The 21,075-nt window shown below is 42.6% G+C and overlaps 1 protein-coding gene across 4 annotated transcripts; it reads left to right on the forward strand.

The window, feature by feature from the left end:
- Positions 1–1,455: 1,455 nt before the first annotated feature.
- Ccnj (cyclin J) lies at positions 1,456–19,769 on the forward strand. Of its 4 annotated transcripts, XM_055591767.1 has the most exons (6): positions 1,456–1,579; positions 2,137–2,246; positions 7,449–7,659; positions 15,817–16,116; positions 16,203–16,362; positions 16,912–19,769. In XM_055591767.1, exons 2-6 carry the CDS (start codon positions 2,178–2,180, stop codon positions 17,309–17,311), a joined length of 1,140 nt encoding a protein of 379 aa, XP_055447742.1. In that variant the 5' UTR covers positions 1,456–1,579; positions 2,137–2,177; the 3' UTR covers positions 17,312–19,769. The 4 variants fall into 4 exon arrangements, with proteins under 4 accessions (XP_055447742.1, XP_055447741.1, XP_055447743.1 ...); XM_055591766.1 differs by lacking the exon at positions 1,456–1,579 and having other exon boundaries at positions 2,106–2,246; XM_055591768.1 differs by lacking the exon at positions 1,456–1,579 and having other exon boundaries at positions 2,106–2,246; positions 16,236–16,362.
- Positions 19,770–21,075: the final 1,306 nt, after the last annotated feature.

A 21,075-nucleotide genomic window follows, 5' to 3' on the forward strand; every position in this document is an offset into this window, starting at 1 on the left:
ACTCCAAAGGAATACAATAATTAGACTGAAGTTTGCCTTTCAGTAATGTATACTCTAAGACCCCCCAGACACACACACACACACACAGGCATTAACAGGAACGAATACTGACATCTTATAATGAGCTATCTAAGCCTAGAAAATAACACATAATTCTGGAGAAGTATCTCCCGGTAAACAACGTCTTCAAAGTTGAGACTGTAGGACAACCTGCTTATTACAAGGTCACACAGACAATTACAGTCCAGTCTGTGACCCACATTTCTGAAAAGGTTCTTAAGAAAGGCCTGGACCCTAAATCATTTGGAAGCCAAATTATTGCCGTAAAGCTGCTTAGTAGTCATGAATTAGAAACTGCGGACATGGTATGGTACTATTTAAATACCATAAATGACACGGAAATTTTAGCCTGATATGCCCTCCCTCCTTTGCCAGTAGCCTCTTTCCGAATTGCACTGGGCTAGGCTGGGTTCTGCCAACTTTCACTTGTATGGAAAATTTCCCTTTTCTTGCCATCAGTTCCTGAATCCCTGCTTTCCCCAGGCATCACCGTGGTCAGCCACAGTTCTTCCAGGATGTATGCAAATGCCAGAGTGGTAAGCCCCCCACTCATCTGTGGTAGCCCTTTATCACTCTTCCTCTTTCAAAACAAAATATTCAAAGTAAGGGGTGAGGTCTCACGATTTATAGTTAAGTAGTGAAAGAAGTCGCTCAATACTCTGGGAAATTGAGGGACCACTGTCCCAGCTAACCATCTACTTCTTTTGTGGTGGTCCACCAAACACCTTCAAATACAATTGATGGGGTTTCTGCTACTCACTTTCCAGCTCCAGCATCACCTTAATTGACGCCGGAGCGTTTCCACGGTTTGGAGTGTCTTCATTGACCACCACAGGTGGCCAATTACATTCATTACGGATTTGACAAGCCGGGGTACTAAAGGTGTCAGTTCCATTCATAACTCTTGAGAATCGCTGAAGCAAAAGCAACAAGAAGAGCTGGATTCGACTGCTGAAAGAATATTCGGCTTAGAGGCGAGTCTGGTGCAGAATTTGACAAGCAAGGGACCGGTAACAGCTAAAGCTCAATTGGAAGGCCGGGGTTGGGAGTGTGTGTGGGGGGGATCCCGGAGAGCAGCCCCTCGGAAGTGGGAGACAGCGGGCCGGATCGCAGGGCCGAGGCGTCGCAGCACCCGGGGCCCAGCGCCGGCTCTCGGCGGGCGAGCGGCCCGCGGGCGCCGACCGACTCCCCGGGGCTGCAGAGCGAGACCGGCCGGGCCCGGGCGGGGGCCGTCGGGTCGGAGGCGCACCTGGCTCGGCCCGGCCGCCGATTGGCCGGCGCGGCGCGACCCCGCTGTATCACGAGACGGGATTGGCAGCGCCGGGCGGCCCGTGCCCCCGCGCTGGCTTTGTACGCCGAGCCGCCCGCCGGTCCTTTAACAATGGGCGGCGCGAGCGCCGGGGTGCTGGGCCCTAGCTGAGGCCGGGGGAGGGCTTGGCGGCCGACCGTCCGCGGCATGCACGCTGCCGGCGCCCCGCGCACGCCGCCCGGGCTGGGGCTGTGAGGGCCGCGGGTCCGGGTAAGACCCCGCGTGGGCCGGGCAGGCCTGGCCGGGAGGGCAGCGTGCGCGAGGGGAGGCGAGGCGCGGAGCACGGCCCGCCGGCCTTTTGTTCGCCGCACAGGGGCCGCGCCGCGCCGGGCGCTACCGCAGACCTCCCCTCCGCGGGCGGTGGAGCGTGCCCGGCCGTCCGCGCGGACCTGGCCTCGCTCTGCTCAGCCTCCGGCCCGGCGGCGTCCTGACGGTGTCAGGGCTGCCGCGGCAGAGTTCGAACCCGGGACTCGGAGACCCTCCCCGTCCCCCCACCCTCTTCCCCGAGCCGGGCCACCCCGCCGGGAGCTTCCCGTGCTTGCAGCCTCGCGCAGCTCAGCCGGCGGGCGGTTGCAGACTTAGCCATCTCCACAGGGCAGATCGGGCCTTGCCGGCGGCGTTGGAGGATGGCTTGGGGTCGGGTCAGGTGAAGATGAGCCGCCGCGCGGGGTGACCTGAGGTCACACCCCTGGAGAAGGGGACGCGGAGGGTCGTGCTGGGCTGGGGGATGTGGCTGGCGGTGACCGCGTCTGGGGCGTGTCTTCCAGACTGAAGTTGCGGCGTCTGGCCGGGCGCTCCGCCGGCTTCCATGGAGCTGGAGGGGCAATGGTGGCGAGGACAGCTGGCTGCGGATATTCACCAGGCGCTTCGGTACAAGGTAAGCCCGAAGCCCGACCTTCCCGTCCCGGTTCTTGTTCTTCTGGAAAGGCCGGTCAAGTTTTTTTTCTCTCTACCTTCCAGGCCAGAGAAGGCGAGTTCGCTTATTTGTCAAAGTTAATTAACTTCTGCCTTCCCTGGGCGGCATCAGAAGAACCTGTAAATGTGGAGAGGAGTGGGAGTTGGGAGAAGGAGAAAAGCGATGGTCCAGTGTTGCCGGAAGGACCGTGGATGTGGTGTGGTGTGTGTGTGTGTGTGTGTGTGTGTGTGTATTGAATCTTTGTGGAGAGGACATCCATCCTTGCCTCATACTTGCTGCTGCGTGCAGCTGCTGTAAGCCCCACTCGTACATAATTCAGTCCCCCCAGCCTTTCCTCTTAATTTTTTGTGTCTCGGTTTTCTCGTCTGTAAAAGGAGAAGTAAGAGCGGTGGAACGTTACTTATGATGCCTGTTACTGTACAGGGACTTAGAGCAGTGCCCAGCCCATAGTGAGAACTCCGTGCCAACCTGCTGTTACTCGGGCCTTCAGACTGAGGCTGTTCAAAGAGCCTCAAGGGGGAAGGAAGAAGTGGGTGCGCACTGAAAAAAGAATACACTCTTTTTTGACCAGAGCCTGTGTATGGTTGCTTAAATAACGATTTTACGCCGAGTGTCATAAGTCAGATTTATGGGACAGTCTTGCTTCTCTGACAGCCAGAGAAAAGATCCAGAAAGCTCTCTAACTTAGTTTCACGTTGGATCGAAAGACCCACATTAAGTGTGGAAAATGGGGAAAGAATCAAAACAGCTGACTCTTTAGTAAGATTGTGTAGCTTGAGGTTCAAGGATCCCAGGATGGTAATAGATTTGTGTCTCGTGTGTCTAACCAAATTAAGCAGATTGGGACATTGAATCCTGGCTCAAGTTGTTAAAATCACGCCTTTTCCTCCCAAAGCTTGAAATTTCTAAATGCTTTTTTTACTAATCCTGACATTTGGTTTCTTACTCTGAAGACACCTGAGACCCCTATGAGATTGCTCTACAGAAATGTTCAAACTATGGAATGATTCTTTGGAATGTTAGGGAGAAGAGATGTCCCAGTTCACTTTTGATTTTTGAGAGAGATATTTGGATTTTCTAAGTCTCAGTCTTTTTATCTCTCTAGCATGTAGCAAAACTAGTTGATATAAATGATACATTCTGTATGTGTGGACGTGAAAATTTAAAATTTTTTTCTCACGGTCATCCCCGAGTGATTTTTAGTTCTAATATTTTTTATATGTAGGTACTTTTAATCCTAAGTAATTGTCTGAATTGATTTTGCAGGTGATCTTAGAAGTAGAATTTTCTTTCTCTTTTTTTAAATTAGGGTTTGTTGCATGCTTCTGTGTAGTCTGTGAAGGAGCCAGGGAACGAGGCAGCCTTGCAGACAGGTGGATGTGAAGGATTAGGTCTGACGCCTGTGTCAGGCCACCTGTTGCAAACTACTCAGGGATTGTCTTTCTGTTATCTTTAAGCTCAGTCGAGACTGTGGGCCTATTTTCAGGCAATGATAGTCTTTTTACAAAGGATTTGCATTAATTAGTAGGACTTGAACTTTACAACTGGAGAGATCACTGGAGTCAAGGAAGTTAAGGAAACTTCTCTCATTAAAAATGCTACAGTGAGCAATTAATCAGTGCTTCAGTTATTTGTTTATGCAGAATGTTTGTACTTAGTTTATACAAGCTGTTGAAGCAGTAACTGAGTGTCATGGGCATGGTCCTTGCCCGCATAGACTCCAGCAATCTGTTTTATAAGTCAAAGGTATCTGAATGTCCCTCTTCCCTGGGGCAGCTGCTGTTCATTTTCTTCAAAAGATGGTCCATGTTTAGACCCACCGAATTTTAAAGAAATAGTTGATGTGACCAGCATTGTATCTAGTGGGAAAACCTGAAATACAGTGTATGCCAACTGTAAATATAGTTTCCCAGACTTATCAATCATCTGTCCCCTTAAGTGCTTGTCTTATCTTCCTGTCATTCTGCTCTGTATTCCAGTGTTTTAACTCTTTGGAAAGTATTCGAGGAGCTATAAAGACAAGTGGAAACAGTTATAGTTTTGTGAGAAACATTTAAAAAGATGCTGGTCCCAAGGAGTTATAGTTATACTTGGGAGTTTCCTATAGGCCTTTGTTTCCATCCTGGCTGGAGGGGTGAGAAGACCCTAGATGGTACATTTGGCTTCCCTGTGCTTTGATGCTCTGGATTCCTGAGAAACAAAGTAGAATAAAGGTAGCTGAGAAAAGTATAATTTTCCCCCCATGCCTGTGAAACTGTAGTACCTAAGCAAAGGAACAGGCTCTGACAGTCATCTGGTGAGCACTGTGCTTTCCCACTGAAAAAACCAAGGAATTGTGCTGTGCATATTATTTTAAATCTTCGGTTGAGGCTGGTGAGATAGCTTTACACACACACACACACACACACACACACACACACACACACACACTACTCAAGTTTAAAAAGGAAATTCTGACATATGTTGCATGGGAGAACCTTCAAGATAATATGCTAAGTCACACAAAAGGGCAATTATTATATTAATGAGCCCATTTACACGAAATATTTGGTCGAAGTCACAGAGGCACAAAGAAGAATAGTGACTACTGGGGCAGGTGACCGAGAACTGGGAAGTTATACAGTAAGTACTGAGTTTTAGTTTAGAAAGATGAAAACTTATTAACTTATAGCCCCAGAGATAAACAATTAAAACTGTCTCAAGTGATTTAAAAAATCAGGTCACTAAAATACACTGTTGATACCAAACAGCAAAGACCACCTACCTTGGTCAAGGGGATAGAGAGTTCTAGAAAAAGAGGCCTGAATACTGTCTTAAAAGACAAACTGGGAATCATACCTGGAAAATATTGATGGGCTTTATTTTTACCTATGTTAATCTTACCAACATTAGTAAAAACAGCCTGGAAGTCTGGGGCCATCAGTACAAGACTTTATCTTTACTCATTTTATCACTGTGTGAGCTCGCTCATGGTATTTGTGGGTAGGCATACATGCCATGTATACATACGGACATGGGAGGACAGCTCTGCAGAGCTGCTTCTCTCCTGCCAGCTTGAAGGGGATTCTAAGGGATAAAACTTGGATCACAAGTACTTTGCCTGTTAAGTGGGATGATGCCACCTGCAGTCGAAGTAGATCCTTCCTCAGTTAAACCTCTGGCAACTCCCATACAGTATGTGTAGAGGTGTGTCTCCCGGGTGGTTCAAAACCATGTTAGGTTGACAATGAAGATTAACCAGTATTGTCTTTGGTTGTTAGCTTCCACTTTTTGTTCATTGTGGGTAATGGTGTTATGGGCACAGGTGTTCAAATACCTATCTGTCTCCCTACTTTCAAATATTTAGGACATATAATTAAACGTGGAAATGGTGGTCATTTAAGTTTTTGAAATGTACTACACTGTCATCTACAGCAGTTATATCACTTTACATTACCATTATTAGTAACGGAGAAGGACTTAGTTTCTCCATAGCCTTGTCAATGCTTGTTCTTTTTCCTTTGCTTATAGGGCTTTTGGATAGGAGTTATTTTGATAACAGCAATCTAAATGGTATAAAGTGATAGCTTGTGATTTTGGTATGCATTTTCTTAATTAATAATGTTGAGCATGTGTTTATTATGTGCTTGTTGGCTTATGGTTTTTCTCTGTATGTCTTTATGTTACATTGAATTTATGTGTGTGTGGTATGGATACATGAGTAATACTCTGGGTGTCTTCCTCTATCATTCTTCCATCGTATTGCCTTAAGAAAATATCTCTCAGGCTGGAGAGATGGCTCAGTGATTAAGAACAATGTCTGCTCTTCCAGAGGTCCTGAGTTCAAGTCCCAGCAACCACTTTGTGGTTCATAACTGGGATCTGATGCCTTTTTCTGGCATGGGGGTGTATATGCAGATAGAGCACGCATACATAAAATAACTTAAAAAAAATCTCTCATTGAACTGTAGCTCTTTTTGGCTAGGTTGGCTAGCCACAGGCCCTGGGAGTCTGCCTGTCTCTGCCTTCCCCAGTGCAGGAGCTGAAGGCATTTGCAGCCATTCCCAGCTTTTTACATAGGGTCTGGGGATTCGAGTTTGGATCCTCATAATTTCCTAGACCGCTCTGCTGTCCTCTCCTCCTGCTTTTAGGGAAAATGTCTGTCTATGTTGTTTTTCCACTTGTATTGCTCTGGGGTTATAGGAGTTCTTTATGTAATTCGGGAAGGTTTGGAATGTAGCTGAGTAACAGGGTGTCCCGCCTGTGCAGTGCCATGGGTTCAATTCCTAGCATTCTAGAACAAGGAGAAAGTTTTAAAAGCACTTGGGCTACTGACCTCTTACCAGATACATGATTGCAAAGGTTTTCTCCCATCCTGTAGGCTGCCTTTTTCACTGATGGTATCCTTCAAGACACAGTTTATTTATGGAGTTCAGTGTACTTCCTTCCCTTTTGTTTTGTTTCTGTGCGCTTTTGGTATCCATGGTTCTTTATTTTGTTGTGATTACCTGTCAGATTTAGACTTAGTGTTACACTGATCTTACAAAATGAATTTGAAAACTTTTCATCCTGCTACACATTTGGACAACCTCCCCTCCCCTCACACCACGTGTGTGTGTGTGTGTGTGTGTGTGTGTGTGTGTGTGTGTGTGTGTTTAGATGTTGCTGAGAACTGAACCCAGGGCTTAGCACATGATAAAAATATGCTCTACCACTAATCTATATTTCCAGCCATACACTCTCCTAATAATACAGAATTTTAAAACAAATTGCTTAATATTGTCCTGATTAGAAAAGTGTTAGGTATATTAAAGGATGGTGACAAGGTAATGATCCTAACTGATGGAAAGGGAGTAAGATAGAAGATACTGGTGGAGAAATCCTGGTCTACAACTGTGCAGGTATATTGTCCGCACAGCTCCAGGAGCGAACTCACTGGTCTGCGCCCTTGCAACCAAAGCTTTGACCTCCTAGGAGGAGAGTGTATTTGTACTGTGGTTAGCTTCTTGTTTTGCTCTTCTTAAAACCATACACTTTCTTCCCACGCAGCTTTTATTTCTGCACTTTTTTCAAGCAAAGTGTGTGTCTTTGAGCTTTTACAACATGGTATGTTAGGAAGACAATGTTAAAGTTCGTCATTATGAGGCTATTTCTATAGATAAAATATTCTTCCTCTTGATTTAGGAGCTGAAGCTGCCTTCTTACAAGGGCCAGTCCCCTCAGCTGAGTCTTAGGCGGTATTTTGCTGATTTGATTGCCATTGTGAGCAATCGCTTCACACTCTGCCCTTCCGCCCGACATCTTGCTGTCTATTTGCTGGACCTGTTCATGGATCGATATGACATCTCCATTCAGCAGCTGCATCTAGTTGCACTTTCCTGTCTGCTTCTAGCAAGTGAGTATGAATCTGATTTACACGACTCAAAATCTACTTTGTTTGTATGATAAAGATGTGGAGAACTCAGTGAATTATCAAGTCCCAGTCATTTCCATTTATTGCTTTTAGGTTGTTAGCTAGATACTAAAAACTAGTTCTGCCATTAAAACAAACAAACAAACAAACAGATGTCCAAACCCTATATCATAAAGATTGATACAATTACAAATTCTGGACCCCAAAGACAATACTGGTTAATCTTCATTGTCAACCTAACATGGTTTTGAATCACCTGGGAGACACACCTCTACACATACTGTATGGGAGTTGCCAGAGGTTTAACTGAGGAAGGATCTATTTCGACTGCAGGTGGCATCATCCCATGGGCTGGGCCAGGACTAAATAAAGAGGAAGAAGAAAAGGCCAGCTGACTCCTTATCTACACTTCCCCAGTTGTCAGTATAGATTGAGCCCTTCCTGCCACTGTGTCATCCCCACAGGGCAGACTGCCTTCCTCTGGACTGTGAGCCCAAGTAAATCCTTCTCCTCTAGCTTACTTCTGCTCAGACACTTGGGTATAGCAACAGAGTAGTAATTAACATACTGTGTCAGAGTCTCAATAATAGGGACTGGGTATTTTTATTTTTTAACTTTAAAAATCCCAAGGTAGCCAAGTGCATGGCTCACGCCTATAATCCCAGAACTCAGGGAAGCAGAGGCAGGCAGATATCTGTGAGTCCAGGACAGCCAAGGCTACACAGAGAAACCCTGTCTCAAAAAAATAAAAAACCAAAACAAACAAAAAAAAAAAAAAAAACCAAAAACCCAAAGGTAATTTTGATTGAGAACCGTTTTTCTTGATCAGTGATTAATAACCAGAAGCAACTTTGGGAATGCTACTAGTATCTGATGCATAAATGCTTTGGATATTGCTAAAGGTCCTGTCATTCAAAGGACAGATCCCTGGAACAAAGATTCTCTGCCTCAAAACATCAGTGTAGCTGAAGTTAAGAAACTTTGTCTTAAAGGCGCCACACACTTATTGTCTTGGCTATGGGAATAGGCTTAATGAACTCAGTCAGGCTCACCCCAACTGATACAAACATGGCTTCAGTATATATCCAATAGAATCTTACTTATCACCCATGCAGAATATGCTGCTAGACCTCTCAGTGCCAAACCTCAATTTGTTGTTTGATAGTGTCTACACTGAAGAGAATGGGCAAGTAAAATAATTAAAACTGAATTTTCTATATTCAGCAATGGAAAAAGATCACATTTGATATGAAGTTGAATTGAATGTATTGTTTTTATATTATCCAAGTCATTAAGCTATGTAGTTGTTATCATCAACAACTATGTACTACTTCAAAGTACTTTGTAGTTGTTATCATCAACCTTGACCTCTGACCTCACTGGAAGGTTGGCATCCAGTATGGCTGCTGTGATGAGAACATGCCCAGTAGGCTAAGAAGCTTTTAAACACTAATAAACCTAAAACCCAGTGCATTATTAGGTGGTATCATTTCCAGATCTGAGCCTCTTAAATTTTATTTTCTTACTCCAAGACTTCTACTTGAACGACTTTGTGTACTATTTCAGTTCCTCTTTGAAACTGGATGAATGTAAATAAAACACAACTATAGTGATGGTTTCCCATTGCTTGTGGACTAGGGTGGGAACTGTTTAATGTAGCATTTAGAACCCTTCTTACAAATCCAGCATCCAGTCTAGTCTCATCATGTGCCACTTGAGCAAAATTCTTAGCAGAATACTATATACTTCCTGATTATCTTTATTTCCCCATTAAAGTCTGTTTTCCTCTAAGATCTAGACACACAGCTCTCCTCCTGCCCCCCAAGCCAGAGAAATAATACTTAACACATTTGTAATTAACTTTAATAGAAGTTTCACACTCATAGGAAATTGTGTATACAGTTCTACATGTGTTTCATCACTGGCTATGAAGCCCTTTAGAGTTTAATTTTCTACATTAGATTGGAAAAACCCATACTTGACAGGTCAGATTATAAAAATCCACAAGTAAGATGTTGTTTTTACCCGTAGAATATAGGTTATGGAATTAGCTCATAGCAGAGACATACCCTGGCAATCAGACATAAAAGCAGTGGTACCTATGAAATGTAATTTTTATGGCTGCTATGACCCAACCCAAACATTACCAAATCCCACCTTGTTCTCTGTGGTTCTTAATGTATCCTGGACCAAATAGGAAGCTAAGCTGAATTGAATATGAAATAATGAATGACATTAATTGACTTTCCTAAAATAATTTACATTGTAACTAAAGTTTGCTTACTAGGAACTTACCAAGCTAGCTAGGGTTATTTCTAGTATATGACATTACTAAAGTCCACTGTGAGAGCTAGTTGGTTCTTAAGAATTTTAAGCCAGATATGGTAGACTCTGTCTGTAGGTAGAAAAGTTTTTTATCACCATATAGTGCTTGCCATTGTGATGCTAAGTCCCTACACTTTTCTATTTCCACAACAGGGGAAAGGGACTTGATTTTGTAGTGTCTTAGGATGGTTGAAGCATACTGCAACGTATGGTGGCTGTCCTTTTATTCTATGGAATGTTGTTTGTTGTACTTGATGTGGCAATGTGTAATTCTTAAAGCTTGTTTTCTAGTAATGGGGTAAAGTTTGTATTTGCTATAGTTCAGATTTGAATTGTATATCACTGTCTTAGTTACTTCTCCACTCCCACAACAAGCCACCATGACCAAGGTGACTTAGAAAAACATTTAATGGAGCTTGCCATTCCAGAGGGTCTTAGACTCCATGACTATCATGGCAGGGAGCATGGCAGCAGGCAGACAGGCATGATACTGGAGCAGTAGCTGAGAACTTGAGTGTTGAGACCGCAACCACAAGGCAGAAAGAGAGAGAACCAGCTGGGATAGCACGGTTTCTGAAACTTCAAAGCCTACCCCAGTGACAAACCTCCTTAACAAGGCCAAAGTTCCACCAACTGGAGACCAAGCATTCAAACATATAAATGTACCCTAATCACCCTCTGTTGGAAGAACCAGATACCACCTCCTTTTGTTCTGCTGTCACTTTTGATCTCCATTTTCCTAAGAGAGAATTTGCTTTTATTTTTTCCTTCTCCACTGTAGAATGGAGTATGTTCAGGTTACCCATTAGGGCTTCAGCCCTCCAGAATAAGTGGTATGTGAGAGCTGGAGAAGTTGTCCTCTACTAGGTCAGAAGTTGAAGAGGTTAGAATTTTAGCTAGCAGCAATCTCTCCTCCCCTCAGTCTCTAATACTATGTCAAAAAAGCTTAGTATGCTTATGAACCAGCAGTCTACCTTTAGTGTCTGATGCCTCTTATAAATTTGTGGGATTATTCTAGTATTTCTTGTATCCTTCCCTACCCAGGATTTCTTTTTATAGTCCTGGCTGTGCTAGAACTTGCTCTGTAGACCAGGGTGACCTCAGTCTCAGAGATCCAGCCGCCTCTGTCTTGAATGTGCTGGAATTAAAGGTGTGTGCCACCACCCCAGCATTTCTTATATTCTGACACCCTGTTTCCTTTCCTTTGGATGCCAGTGGCAGCTCTCCATTAGTAAGTTTGAATGCTGCATTCTGACGGCTCCCTCTCTGCTCCCTGAGTTGAAATAGGGATCCAGTATTAGGGAACTAAAGAATAGTTTATAGCTATTAGATCAAGAGCCAGTTGGAGTCTACTTTTTTTTTTTTTTTTATAATAGATTGGATGTTGTATGTAATTTGGCCAAAGACAGATCACAGTTTGTATGTTCTTGGAACTAATGCTTTCCTACCTGCCTGGGGAGCTAAAGTACTGGAAGTGGGAAGAAAGGGCCTGCACATGATCTGATCTGAAAGCAGTTTGGAGTATTTAGGAGTCTGATTGTGCTGATAGGTTTTGTAGGTTTGAAACCTACAAATTTCAGTAACCAACAGTACAAATTTCAGTAACCCTGGATCTCAGGTTAATTCTCTATATGGAAATGGAGACACTTGGTTTATAAAGTTGTTGTGAGGAGTAGGCGGGGCCACAGGAAAACTCCTTATGAAAAGTGTAGCATTGTACTGACCAACCCCCTGGCTTTTTACTCATGAAGAGGCTGCCTTTTTCTAAAGTAGATCTTTTTTGTCCAAGAAAATAACTTCTTATATATTTCAGCTGTTTTCCTCTCTCGCTTTGGCTTGTTTGAGCAACATTGATCTTATAGGCAGTTTGGAAGCAGCCTTGGAAATGAGGCTTCATATGCTCATGATCTTGGACTCCAAGTGAAGATTTTTAGTCATAGGCTATTAATATTAATAATTTGTAGTAAGTGTTTGTTTCTCTTGGCTCACCAATACTACCTTAAGTTTTTTTTACTTTATTTTTTGTTAGGTGAAAAATTAAGTTACACAGTCGGTTTGATTCACATCTTAATTTTTAATGAATTTGCCTCCTCCCCTGTGAGTTGCCTTTTCCTGTTTTTTTCCCCATTTCTCTATTAAATTGATGGTCTTAGTAATTTGTGAGGATTCTTTGTGTATAGTACAGATAACTTTCCTATTTGGTAATGAAAGAATAGAATGTTGGCTGAGATCCAGATGGTGTAGCTCCCTACTCACTGTATCGATCTTCTCTGCCACAAAGCTACCATTTGCTGCTATCTTTGAAAACAAGTGGTTTCCATGATTGAGCTGTACATTTCCTGTAAAGGATAGAAAGCCTGGTATTTTGTTTCTGGCCTCTCATTCTTTATTTTCTTGGAAGCAGATACGAATTTCCTGTATCCTCATTTCCTGTTTGGCTCTTTTATCAATATAATCATATGGCTTCTGGTATTTCCTTTCAAGCGAAAAAAAAAAAAAAAAAAAAAAACCCTGACCTGCGATCTGTGTATATGAACAAGTGGATTTAAACTACACATAGCAGTTAACACAATAAAGAACAATGCAAATGCATGTCATCCATTAATGTTTTTATACCTTTTAAAATTCTTGTCTGTGGAATTAAATATATATCACTATACATAATGAAAAGGTTTAAAAACTTATGACTGAATTAGAATCCCAAATGTGGTTGTTTATACAGCATATTATTGATTGATTGATTGATTTTAGACAAGATCTTAACGTATAGCTGGCTGGCCTGAAATGTCCTAGGTAGACCAGACTGGCTTTAAACTCAAAGAGATCCACCTGCTTTTTGCCTCCCAAGTGCAAAGATTAAATGCTTGTGCCTGGCATGCAATTTAATTTATTTTTAAATGATTTATTTTTTATTTTATGTGCCTTGGTGTTTTGCCTGCATGTATGTCTGTATGAGGGTGTCAGATTCCCTGGAACTATAGTTACAGACAGTTGTAAGCTGCCATGTGGGTGCTGGGAATTGTACCTGAGTTCTCTGGAAAACCAGTGCTCTTAATGGCTGAGCCATCTCTCCAGCTCTATGCAACTTATTTTTAGATTTGAAAATCAGCATATAAACTCCTTGACACTTATTTAATAGCTAATTATTTATAAACATAGATGCAGAAGTCTATCATTCTGATAGTAGTGCCTGTGAAATCTGGCATGGTGTTTTGGTTTAGAAGTACAGATTTGGGAATATAAAAGTCTTTTTGGCTTCCAGTTTTGGTTTCACTCAACTTATTTGACCTTGAGTGAACTGGCTGACTTATGTAACAGCTTGGTTTCTTGACCTGTGAAATTGACCATAAACAGTTTTATTTTTTGATGATGAAAGTTTCAAAGAGAGAATTTGAAACACCCTTGATCCTTGAATTATGGTGAATTATGGTATATTAATCTCTTCAAAGGAAGTTAAAGCACTATATAAATAAACGCATTAATTTTTATAACATTCCTTTGAAGTATACAGCCAGTACTGCTGCTACACAAATGGCAATGTGCTTGAAAGCCTTAATGATTCATCCGGAGAGACTGAACAAATGCCAGCATAATTTTTCTTCTGCAGAACTTTACATCCTTACTCTAATAGCAATGACTTCCTTTCCTGTTCAGTGGTGATGCTGATCACTGTCATGAAGACCAGTGTGCTGTTGTGAAGTGAAATGCCACTTTTATATGGCTGAAACTGGGAAAGACTATCTAGATTCTTAAAGTGTGAATCATGTAAGGTGTGCTCCTCTACAGTAATATTTAAAGAATGGTTTTGAGCTGGAGATGGGGTTTTATCTGTAATTCCAGGTACTCAGGAGACTGAGCCAGGAGGATGTCAAGTCTAAGGCCAGCCTGGGCAACTTGAATAGTGTTTTGAAATTAAAATTGAAAAGGGCCAGCAGTGTAACTCAGTTGTGTAGCAGTTGGCTCACATGTATAAAGCTCATTCAAGACCTGGTTGTGGTTCAGATTTAAAGAAGTTCACAGTCTCTCTAGAGCAGGAGTAGCCACCATCTTCTGCTTCTTTGGCTTTAAGTTTTTCTCAAGATAGGAGCTTAGAGTGTCCTGGCATCTGGAACAAAACTGTCTACCTGAGTTCTGTTCCCTAAGCAAATCACTAGTAGGCAGCAGCACTTCGTCCAGCACCGAGATGAGCCAGTGGGGCCCCCACTGGCTACCCACTGCCAGTACACAGGGCAGCTGAGTGGCCCTGGACTCTCCCATTTGGGTAGCAGCTTTAACCAGTGTTAAAGTCCAACCCTTTAAGAAGAGAACCTGCACCAGGAAATGTTAGTTTTCCTGCTTTGGCAGTTTTTCTTTCCCCTGTAAGATATTTATAAATGAGTAGAATAAAAGTGTAATGTTTCCAAGGAAAGTAATGCTATTGAAATCATTACCAAGATATTAAAACATACTTATATATAGCAACATGTACTTTTGAAAATAACTTCCTAGCGATAGTTTTGAACAAGAATTTATGTAAAACTCCTTGAGAAATCTGTAATTGTAACTTTTAAACTTCAGTGTAAAATAGCATACAGTAGTGAGAGATAGAGTGCTTTAGTCCTAATCTCTGTTCTTCTGTAGACTGCTGTGTCCCAGAAACAGGCATAGAAGTAACCAAACTTATACTTTGTGTGTCGCAATGTTTATTTGGAAATGCAAATGTATTTTGGTTCCTAAGCTGTAGGAAGATTTTTCTCGGGTGGAGAGGAAATCTTATTCTCAGCTGTGAGTGGTTGGAGCATCAGATGAGTGTTTTCTAAGATGTTAATGAACTCCTACAGCATCACCTTTACTCCTGCTCTCTCCCTTCCCTACCACCCCCTTGCTTTAAAATGTCATTATTAGAGGGAAGGAAGCATGCACTTGGGTGTGCTTGCACTTGGGTGTGCATGCCTTGTTCAGATCAGAGGACAACCTTGTGAGGTTTAATCTCTGCTTCTACCATTGTGGGTTCTGGGGATTTCACTCAGGTTTCCAGGCTTGGCTGGTGAGCCACTGCAGTGGCCCAGCCTCTGAGCTTTTCGAGGCAGGTTCTCACTGTGTATGTAGCCTCACACTTCCTGCCCTGTGTAGGCCTCCCAAATGGTTCTAGGCACAGCTGTCATGTGCATTTACCACTATACCTAGTCCCCTTTCCTTTTTTGAAAAATAAACTTAAAGAAGAGTAGAGATAGAGGAAGGTTGTTCTTTGTGTTTGTTCATGAAATAGCAGTTCCTATATAGTGGCACTTACTTAGTTTTTCTTCCAAATTTCCTTTCTCTCTGCTGTTGAGGTTATGTTGAAAATTTGCCAAGACTAAGTACTTGATGCTGACTAGTTTTCAGAAAAACCTAAGAACTACTAGGGGATGTAGCTCAGTGGCAGAGCACTAAACCAGATAAAGTTATGTTAAATTCTTGTTGCTTTAGATAATTTTCTCTAGCCAACTACCTTCTGACCTCTAAAAGGACAGTTTTCTGGAAAGAAACAAAAAGCAAACTCAACTGGGTAGTTACTGCCTCATTAGCGTATATGACTGTTTCCTTTATGCCATAAGACACTGTTCAGATAGATGCACATTTTTTTCAGAGGATGATTAAAGGTCAAGGGTGGGGAAGAACTAGAAAAGACCACATGCAAACATGAACAGAGGAGCACTGTGGCGCAGGTGCCTCTATATGAGACAGGGGAGACAGTGTCCTTAAATCTGTATTGTGCTAGCAAGACAGCAGGTCCCATTTGGCTGCAAGACCTCCGAGCATCACTCTCCTGACATTTCCCAACCTTTCTACAAGGTAAATTTGAAGAAAAAGAAGACAGTGTGCCTAAGCTGGAGCAGCTCAATAGCCTGGGCTGCATGACCAACATGAATCTAGTGCTAACGAAGCAGAACCTGCTGCACATGGAGCTGTTGCTGCTGGAGACCTTTCAGTGGAACCTCTGCCTTCCCACGGCCGCGCACTTCATTGAGTATTACCTCTCGGAAGCAGTCCATGAGACAGATCTTCATGACGGCTGGCCAATGGTTTGCTTGGAAAAGACTAAACTCTACATGGCCAAATATGCAGATTACTTTCTGGAAGTGTCTCTGCAAGGTGAGCTGCTACGAATACTGTCATGTGACTGTGCAGTGGTGACTTGTGTATTCTGTTGCTTAAGTTCATTTTTGATGTCTCCACAGATTATGCCTTTCTAAATTATGCACCTTCTTTAGTAGCTGCTGCATGTGTGGCTTCCTCGAGGATTATCCTTCGTCTTTCTCCAACATGGCCCACGAGACTGCATCGTCTTACCGCTTACTCCTGGGATTTCTTAGTACAGTGTATTGAACGGCTATTGGTGTAAGCCTTTTTGCTCTTGTATTTATAATTTCTAGTTAACATTTTCCTTTGTGTATAACGTACCCTAAGAATTGCTTCTCAAAGGCTGAGGCTTTTGTCAGTTGCTTCTGTCAGTTGCTTACTGCTGTGAACAGATAGTGCTCTGCAGCAAAGGAGCATTCTTTGCCTGTGAATCAGGTAAAAGTTTCCATTACTGGTTCAAGCCTAAGTACTTGACAAGAAAAGGGGCTGTTCTTGTCTACATTGCTGAGATCAGTCCAACCAGATCTTACCTGTTCCCATCTCTATGCCACGGAATTTAAGGGTTTCCAGGATGTGACCTCAAATTCCAACTTAGAAGCAGTCTTCAAAGCTGTTTCATGTTCACACCAAGATTAAATACTTGAGAAAGATACAAAGGAAGTTGTCACTATTGTTGAGTGACGGTACAGTGATTGCTGCTTAGGAACAGTACTGGGAGTTTATAGAGCAAGCAGTGGCAGAGTTGGGAAGTGGGACTTTGCTGCATTCTTGCCAGATAATGTTATTGTTTTCTTTCTTTTCTCTCAGTGCTCATGATAATGATGTGAAAGAAGCAAACAAACAGAGGGGACAGTCAGCTCCTCAGTCAGCGCAGCTGGGTGTGTTCCAGGCAGCACAGCCCTCACGGCCTGTTCACTTCCAGCAGCCTCAGTATCTTCATCAGACCTCCACGCAGTATCGACATCCTGTGTCAGAACAGCCAAGCCGTCAGCAGATCGTGTCTACCACACACACCTCATCGTATACGCTACAGACTTGTCCTGCTGGCTTCCAAACTAGTGTTCAGGGCCTTGGGCACATGCAGACTGGTGTTGGGATGTCCCTGGCAATACCAGTAGAAGTTAAACCCTGTCTCAGTGTTTCTTATAACCGGAGTTACCAGATAAATGAACATTTTCCATGTATTACCCCATGCTTTGAGAGGTGATGACATACATATGCAGGTCATAAGTGACTCAGACTATTCTGAGACGGATAGCTCTGGGGCAAGTCCTCTTCAGAAGCAAAGGAATACAACTAGTATCACAACACAACAGGCACCAGCACCAGAAGACTGAATATCCCTTTCAGTACCACGGATACCTAGGAGGACTCAGCAGATTTTGACTTGTGTCAAATCCCTATGTGAAAGAAATGTCCCAGCTCTTGACTGATGGTCCAAATATTTCAAAATGCTCAATCCAGCAGAAAAATTGCCATTCTAAGATTTGACCTGTGGTGGACTCTGGGCCTTATGCTGGCATATATGTCAAAGACTTAGTATTTATCTGTGGACTTGCCAAACCATCTTTTATGAAGGAAAGTTACAGTATTAATTTTTGAAAAATTGTTTTAATTCTTGCAGCTCAGAGGTTTTTTTTGTTTGGTTGGTTGGTTTTCTTGACCTGCTGGTGGGTTTCTAAATTCAAACTCACCAGTTGCTAAGTGTACTAATCTGTGCAGTTAAAAAAAAAAAAAATCCAGATGAGTTTATATGACTTCCTATCATAAATATAGAAATCTGGATTTGTATACTAAAATGAGGGGCGAAGCAGATACATATCTTGAAATCATGATCGTAATTTTTGTTTTGCTCTGCTCGTATTTTCCCCTAAGTGGTCAGTCCCTACTGTTCAGGATTAAGCACATTTTAACTCAGGGAACTTGTAGTACTTGGAAACACTTAGCTGTAACCAACATGCCTTGGACATGAACGACCTTTGTAACATAGGCTACAACGCTCCTGCTGGGATGAGTCTAAGGTAGCGCAGGAAGAATGAATGGGTCCTGTGATGCCTGTGCGTGGACGGGTTGTGCATCAGCCAGTGCCATCAGGGTTTATGCTCAGAATTACTGCTCTTCAGAACAGCTTTCAGGAGAAGGCATTCTGTAAGATATTAGTGCTAGAGTAGAGTCGGTAGGATTGTTCTGGAGCTGAGAGTGGCCAGGGTGGTACTCAGGTTGGGCCAACAGCACTTTGTTATGGGCAGGGTGGTTCTATAAGCAACCTTGGAATCCAGCAAGTCAAGCTAAGCAAGCAGGGGTACCGACTCCAAAATTTCAGTAGCCATCTTCATTAGATTGGCTGTGCAACAGCCCTGGGACAATTCATTTTATTGGTAGTGAGTGAAAACAGCAATAATAGTCATAGCAAGGACAACCTGGCCATAAAATACTGGCAGGAGGTAGGGGATAAACTTTAAAAAAATAACTGATAAACTCTACACATTGTACTCTTATCATGGAAGAGGTGGAGGGAAACCGTAGCTTAAAGTTAGTAAGGTGTGTCTGTTTTTATGAGCTAGCACTTGGAGAGAAGGGAAACTGGCTGCTGTGAGAGCACAGTGTGCATTGACGAGGTCACCATGAAGACGTGGGTGTGCAGCAGGAGTCTGGGGAATCAGCCAGTGGCCTTTGTTTCGAAGGGAAGGGCTCCACAGCATGATGGAGGCAGCCTCGGTGGGTGGGTGCCAGCGGGGATTCTTTAGAGAAATGTTCTTTCCTTAAAAGGAAGCTAACTTTTATATTTAGGATACATAAGGCATGGTGTGGACTTACTAGTCTGGTGATGAAAACCACTCAGGTAGGAACACTCATGGCAGTTTTCAAGCACGGGGACTGTTCTATGAACGTATCACTTTTCCTCTTTAAAAAGGCTGCTAATTGGATTTTATAATTCTTACCTTAAGAAAACTTGAATTATTAGGAGGAAGTAGGTTCAAAAGATGATAATGTGTTTTCACATTCACAGATAGAGCCCAGAAACATGGAGTCCAGTTTTCAGTATTGTAACTACCTCAGTAATGCTATGAATGTAAGAGATTGGGATAGAAATCCTAACTTGAAACAACAGCCAGTGCCTGTGGTAACTTAATGTCTTGTCAAATGCTTTTATTGATTGGTTATATGTCATTCTTGTTGTCCAAGAATATTTGTCTTTTTTAAAAGCTTATTAACACTTTTTCCAGTTTATATTTAAAAAGCTAAAGAACACTGGATTAATCCTTTTGTGGGGTAGAGTCAAGTAATTAATGACTATTGCTGCATACCTGGATGGGGAGGCTGGAGAATCATGACTATTTTTAAAAACAATAGGATTCAATATAAATGCAACTCAACAACAGTTAGCTTGGGGGGGAGGGGCTGTGCGGGTTTTGTTTTAATTTATTAATTAGTTTTAAAAGTTTTTTCTGTTTTGAGATTACTGGACCATCATTAAGTGTGTACTGTGAAAAGATTAATCATGTGTAAAGGACTTAACCAGAGTCCATTAAATAAACACTATTCAAGTACAAAATACAAACCAAAATATCTGTGCTATGACTAACTACAAACTGAGTATGGTGCTCAGTCTACACAGCAGGACCACATGAGTGCTATGCACTTGATTTTAAAATAAAAGTAGTTTTCACTAAAATGTTCTTGCCTGCTTTTGTTTTAAATACATGCCTGTAGGTTATACCCTCAAGTCATGTCATGCATGTCAAACTTAAAGGCACAGTGTATTTAACGAGGCATCAGATAGAGAATATTGGCGCAGTAGCAGGAAACATTTGTCCCTTTATGTTTTACATCCTGAGCATTGAAGCCCATCAGAGTACAGCACACACCTCTGTTGCCTTTTGTGCTTAAAAGGAGTTGTATGTTAGTAACTGTAAATTCTTTTTTTCATTGAAAATAGTTTTTTATACAGTATATTCTGATATTTTTCCTCCCTCATCTCCCAGATCCTTCTCACCCATCGAACTCCATGCCTCTTTATCTCAATTTTTAGAAAACAAACAGGAAAAATAAAAACAAACAAGAAAACCCAATAGAATAAAACAGAAAAAGTGAATATATATACAGAGACCCATACACACAGAAAACGCACTAACGCGCTAAAACACAAAATCAGAAACCAAAATATATAGGCAAAAGACCAGTAAGGGACAGGTGGCGGGGGAAGGGGGGATGCCCAGACAAAACATGAAACAAAACATAAAAGCCTCCCAAAGTGCCATGGAGTTCATTTAGATGTCTACTGCTGTGCCTGGGGCCTGCCCACGGTGTGGTATGTATACTCAGACTCCATTGGAGAAATAATTTTTCCTTTGTTGTTGTCATCGGGAAATAGCTTCTGGGTTAGGATGGGACTGTGTCCACCTCCCCCTCTCAGTGCTGGAACCCAGTCGGGCTTGAACCTGTCCAAAGCCTTGTGTAGACTACTGACTCAGTGAGTTCATGCCTACCTACATCAGTCCTGCTGTACCTGGAGGGCCTTGTTTCTTTAGTGTCTTTCATCCCCACTGGCTCTTACGATCTTTCCACCTCCTCTTCCACGAAGTTCCCTGAGGGGAGAGGTCTGATGGAGAGAGCACACTGCCTGGCTATGGATCTCTCTATTCCTGTCCACTACAGGAAGCTTCTTTGTTGATGACTGAGACTGATCTGTGGTTATAGCAGAATGTCACTGGTAGTTAAATTGTTGATACATTTCTTTAGCAGAACAATAGTATTTGGTCCATAGCCTGTCTAGTCTCAGGTTCTCAGCCACCCAAGCAGTACCAAGTGTGGGTTCCATCTTCTGGAGGGGGCCATAATCTGTAACTCTGAACTCTTAAAATCTGTTGTTTGAGGAATTCTGAAATCTGAGCTCTTTAGGAAAGTCAGGACAAAATGATTGGTGATCTCAGAGTGTTAGCAGTGGGTAAGCCTTTATTCACCTTAGTA

This window comes from Psammomys obesus, unplaced genomic scaffold (genome assembly GCF_907164565.1).
Source record: "Psammomys obesus unplaced genomic scaffold, mPsaObe1.curated_primary_1811, whole genome shotgun sequence".
In the NCBI taxonomy this organism is placed as follows: Eukaryota; Metazoa; Chordata; class Mammalia; order Rodentia; family Muridae; genus Psammomys; species Psammomys obesus.

Coding starts and splice junctions, on each gene's coding strand:
- Ccnj (XM_055591767.1), top strand. CDS start 2,178: ATGGAGCTGGAGGGGCAATGGTGGCGAGGACAGCTGGCTGCGGATATT. Junction 7,660..15,816: donor TTCCTGTCTGCTTCTAGCAA/GTGAGTATGAAT, acceptor CCTTTCTACAAG/GTAAATTTGAAGAAAAAGAA. Junction 16,117..16,202: donor TCTGGAAGTGTCTCTGCAAG/GTGAGCTGCTAC, acceptor ATGTCTCCACAG/ATTATGCCTTTCTAAATTAT.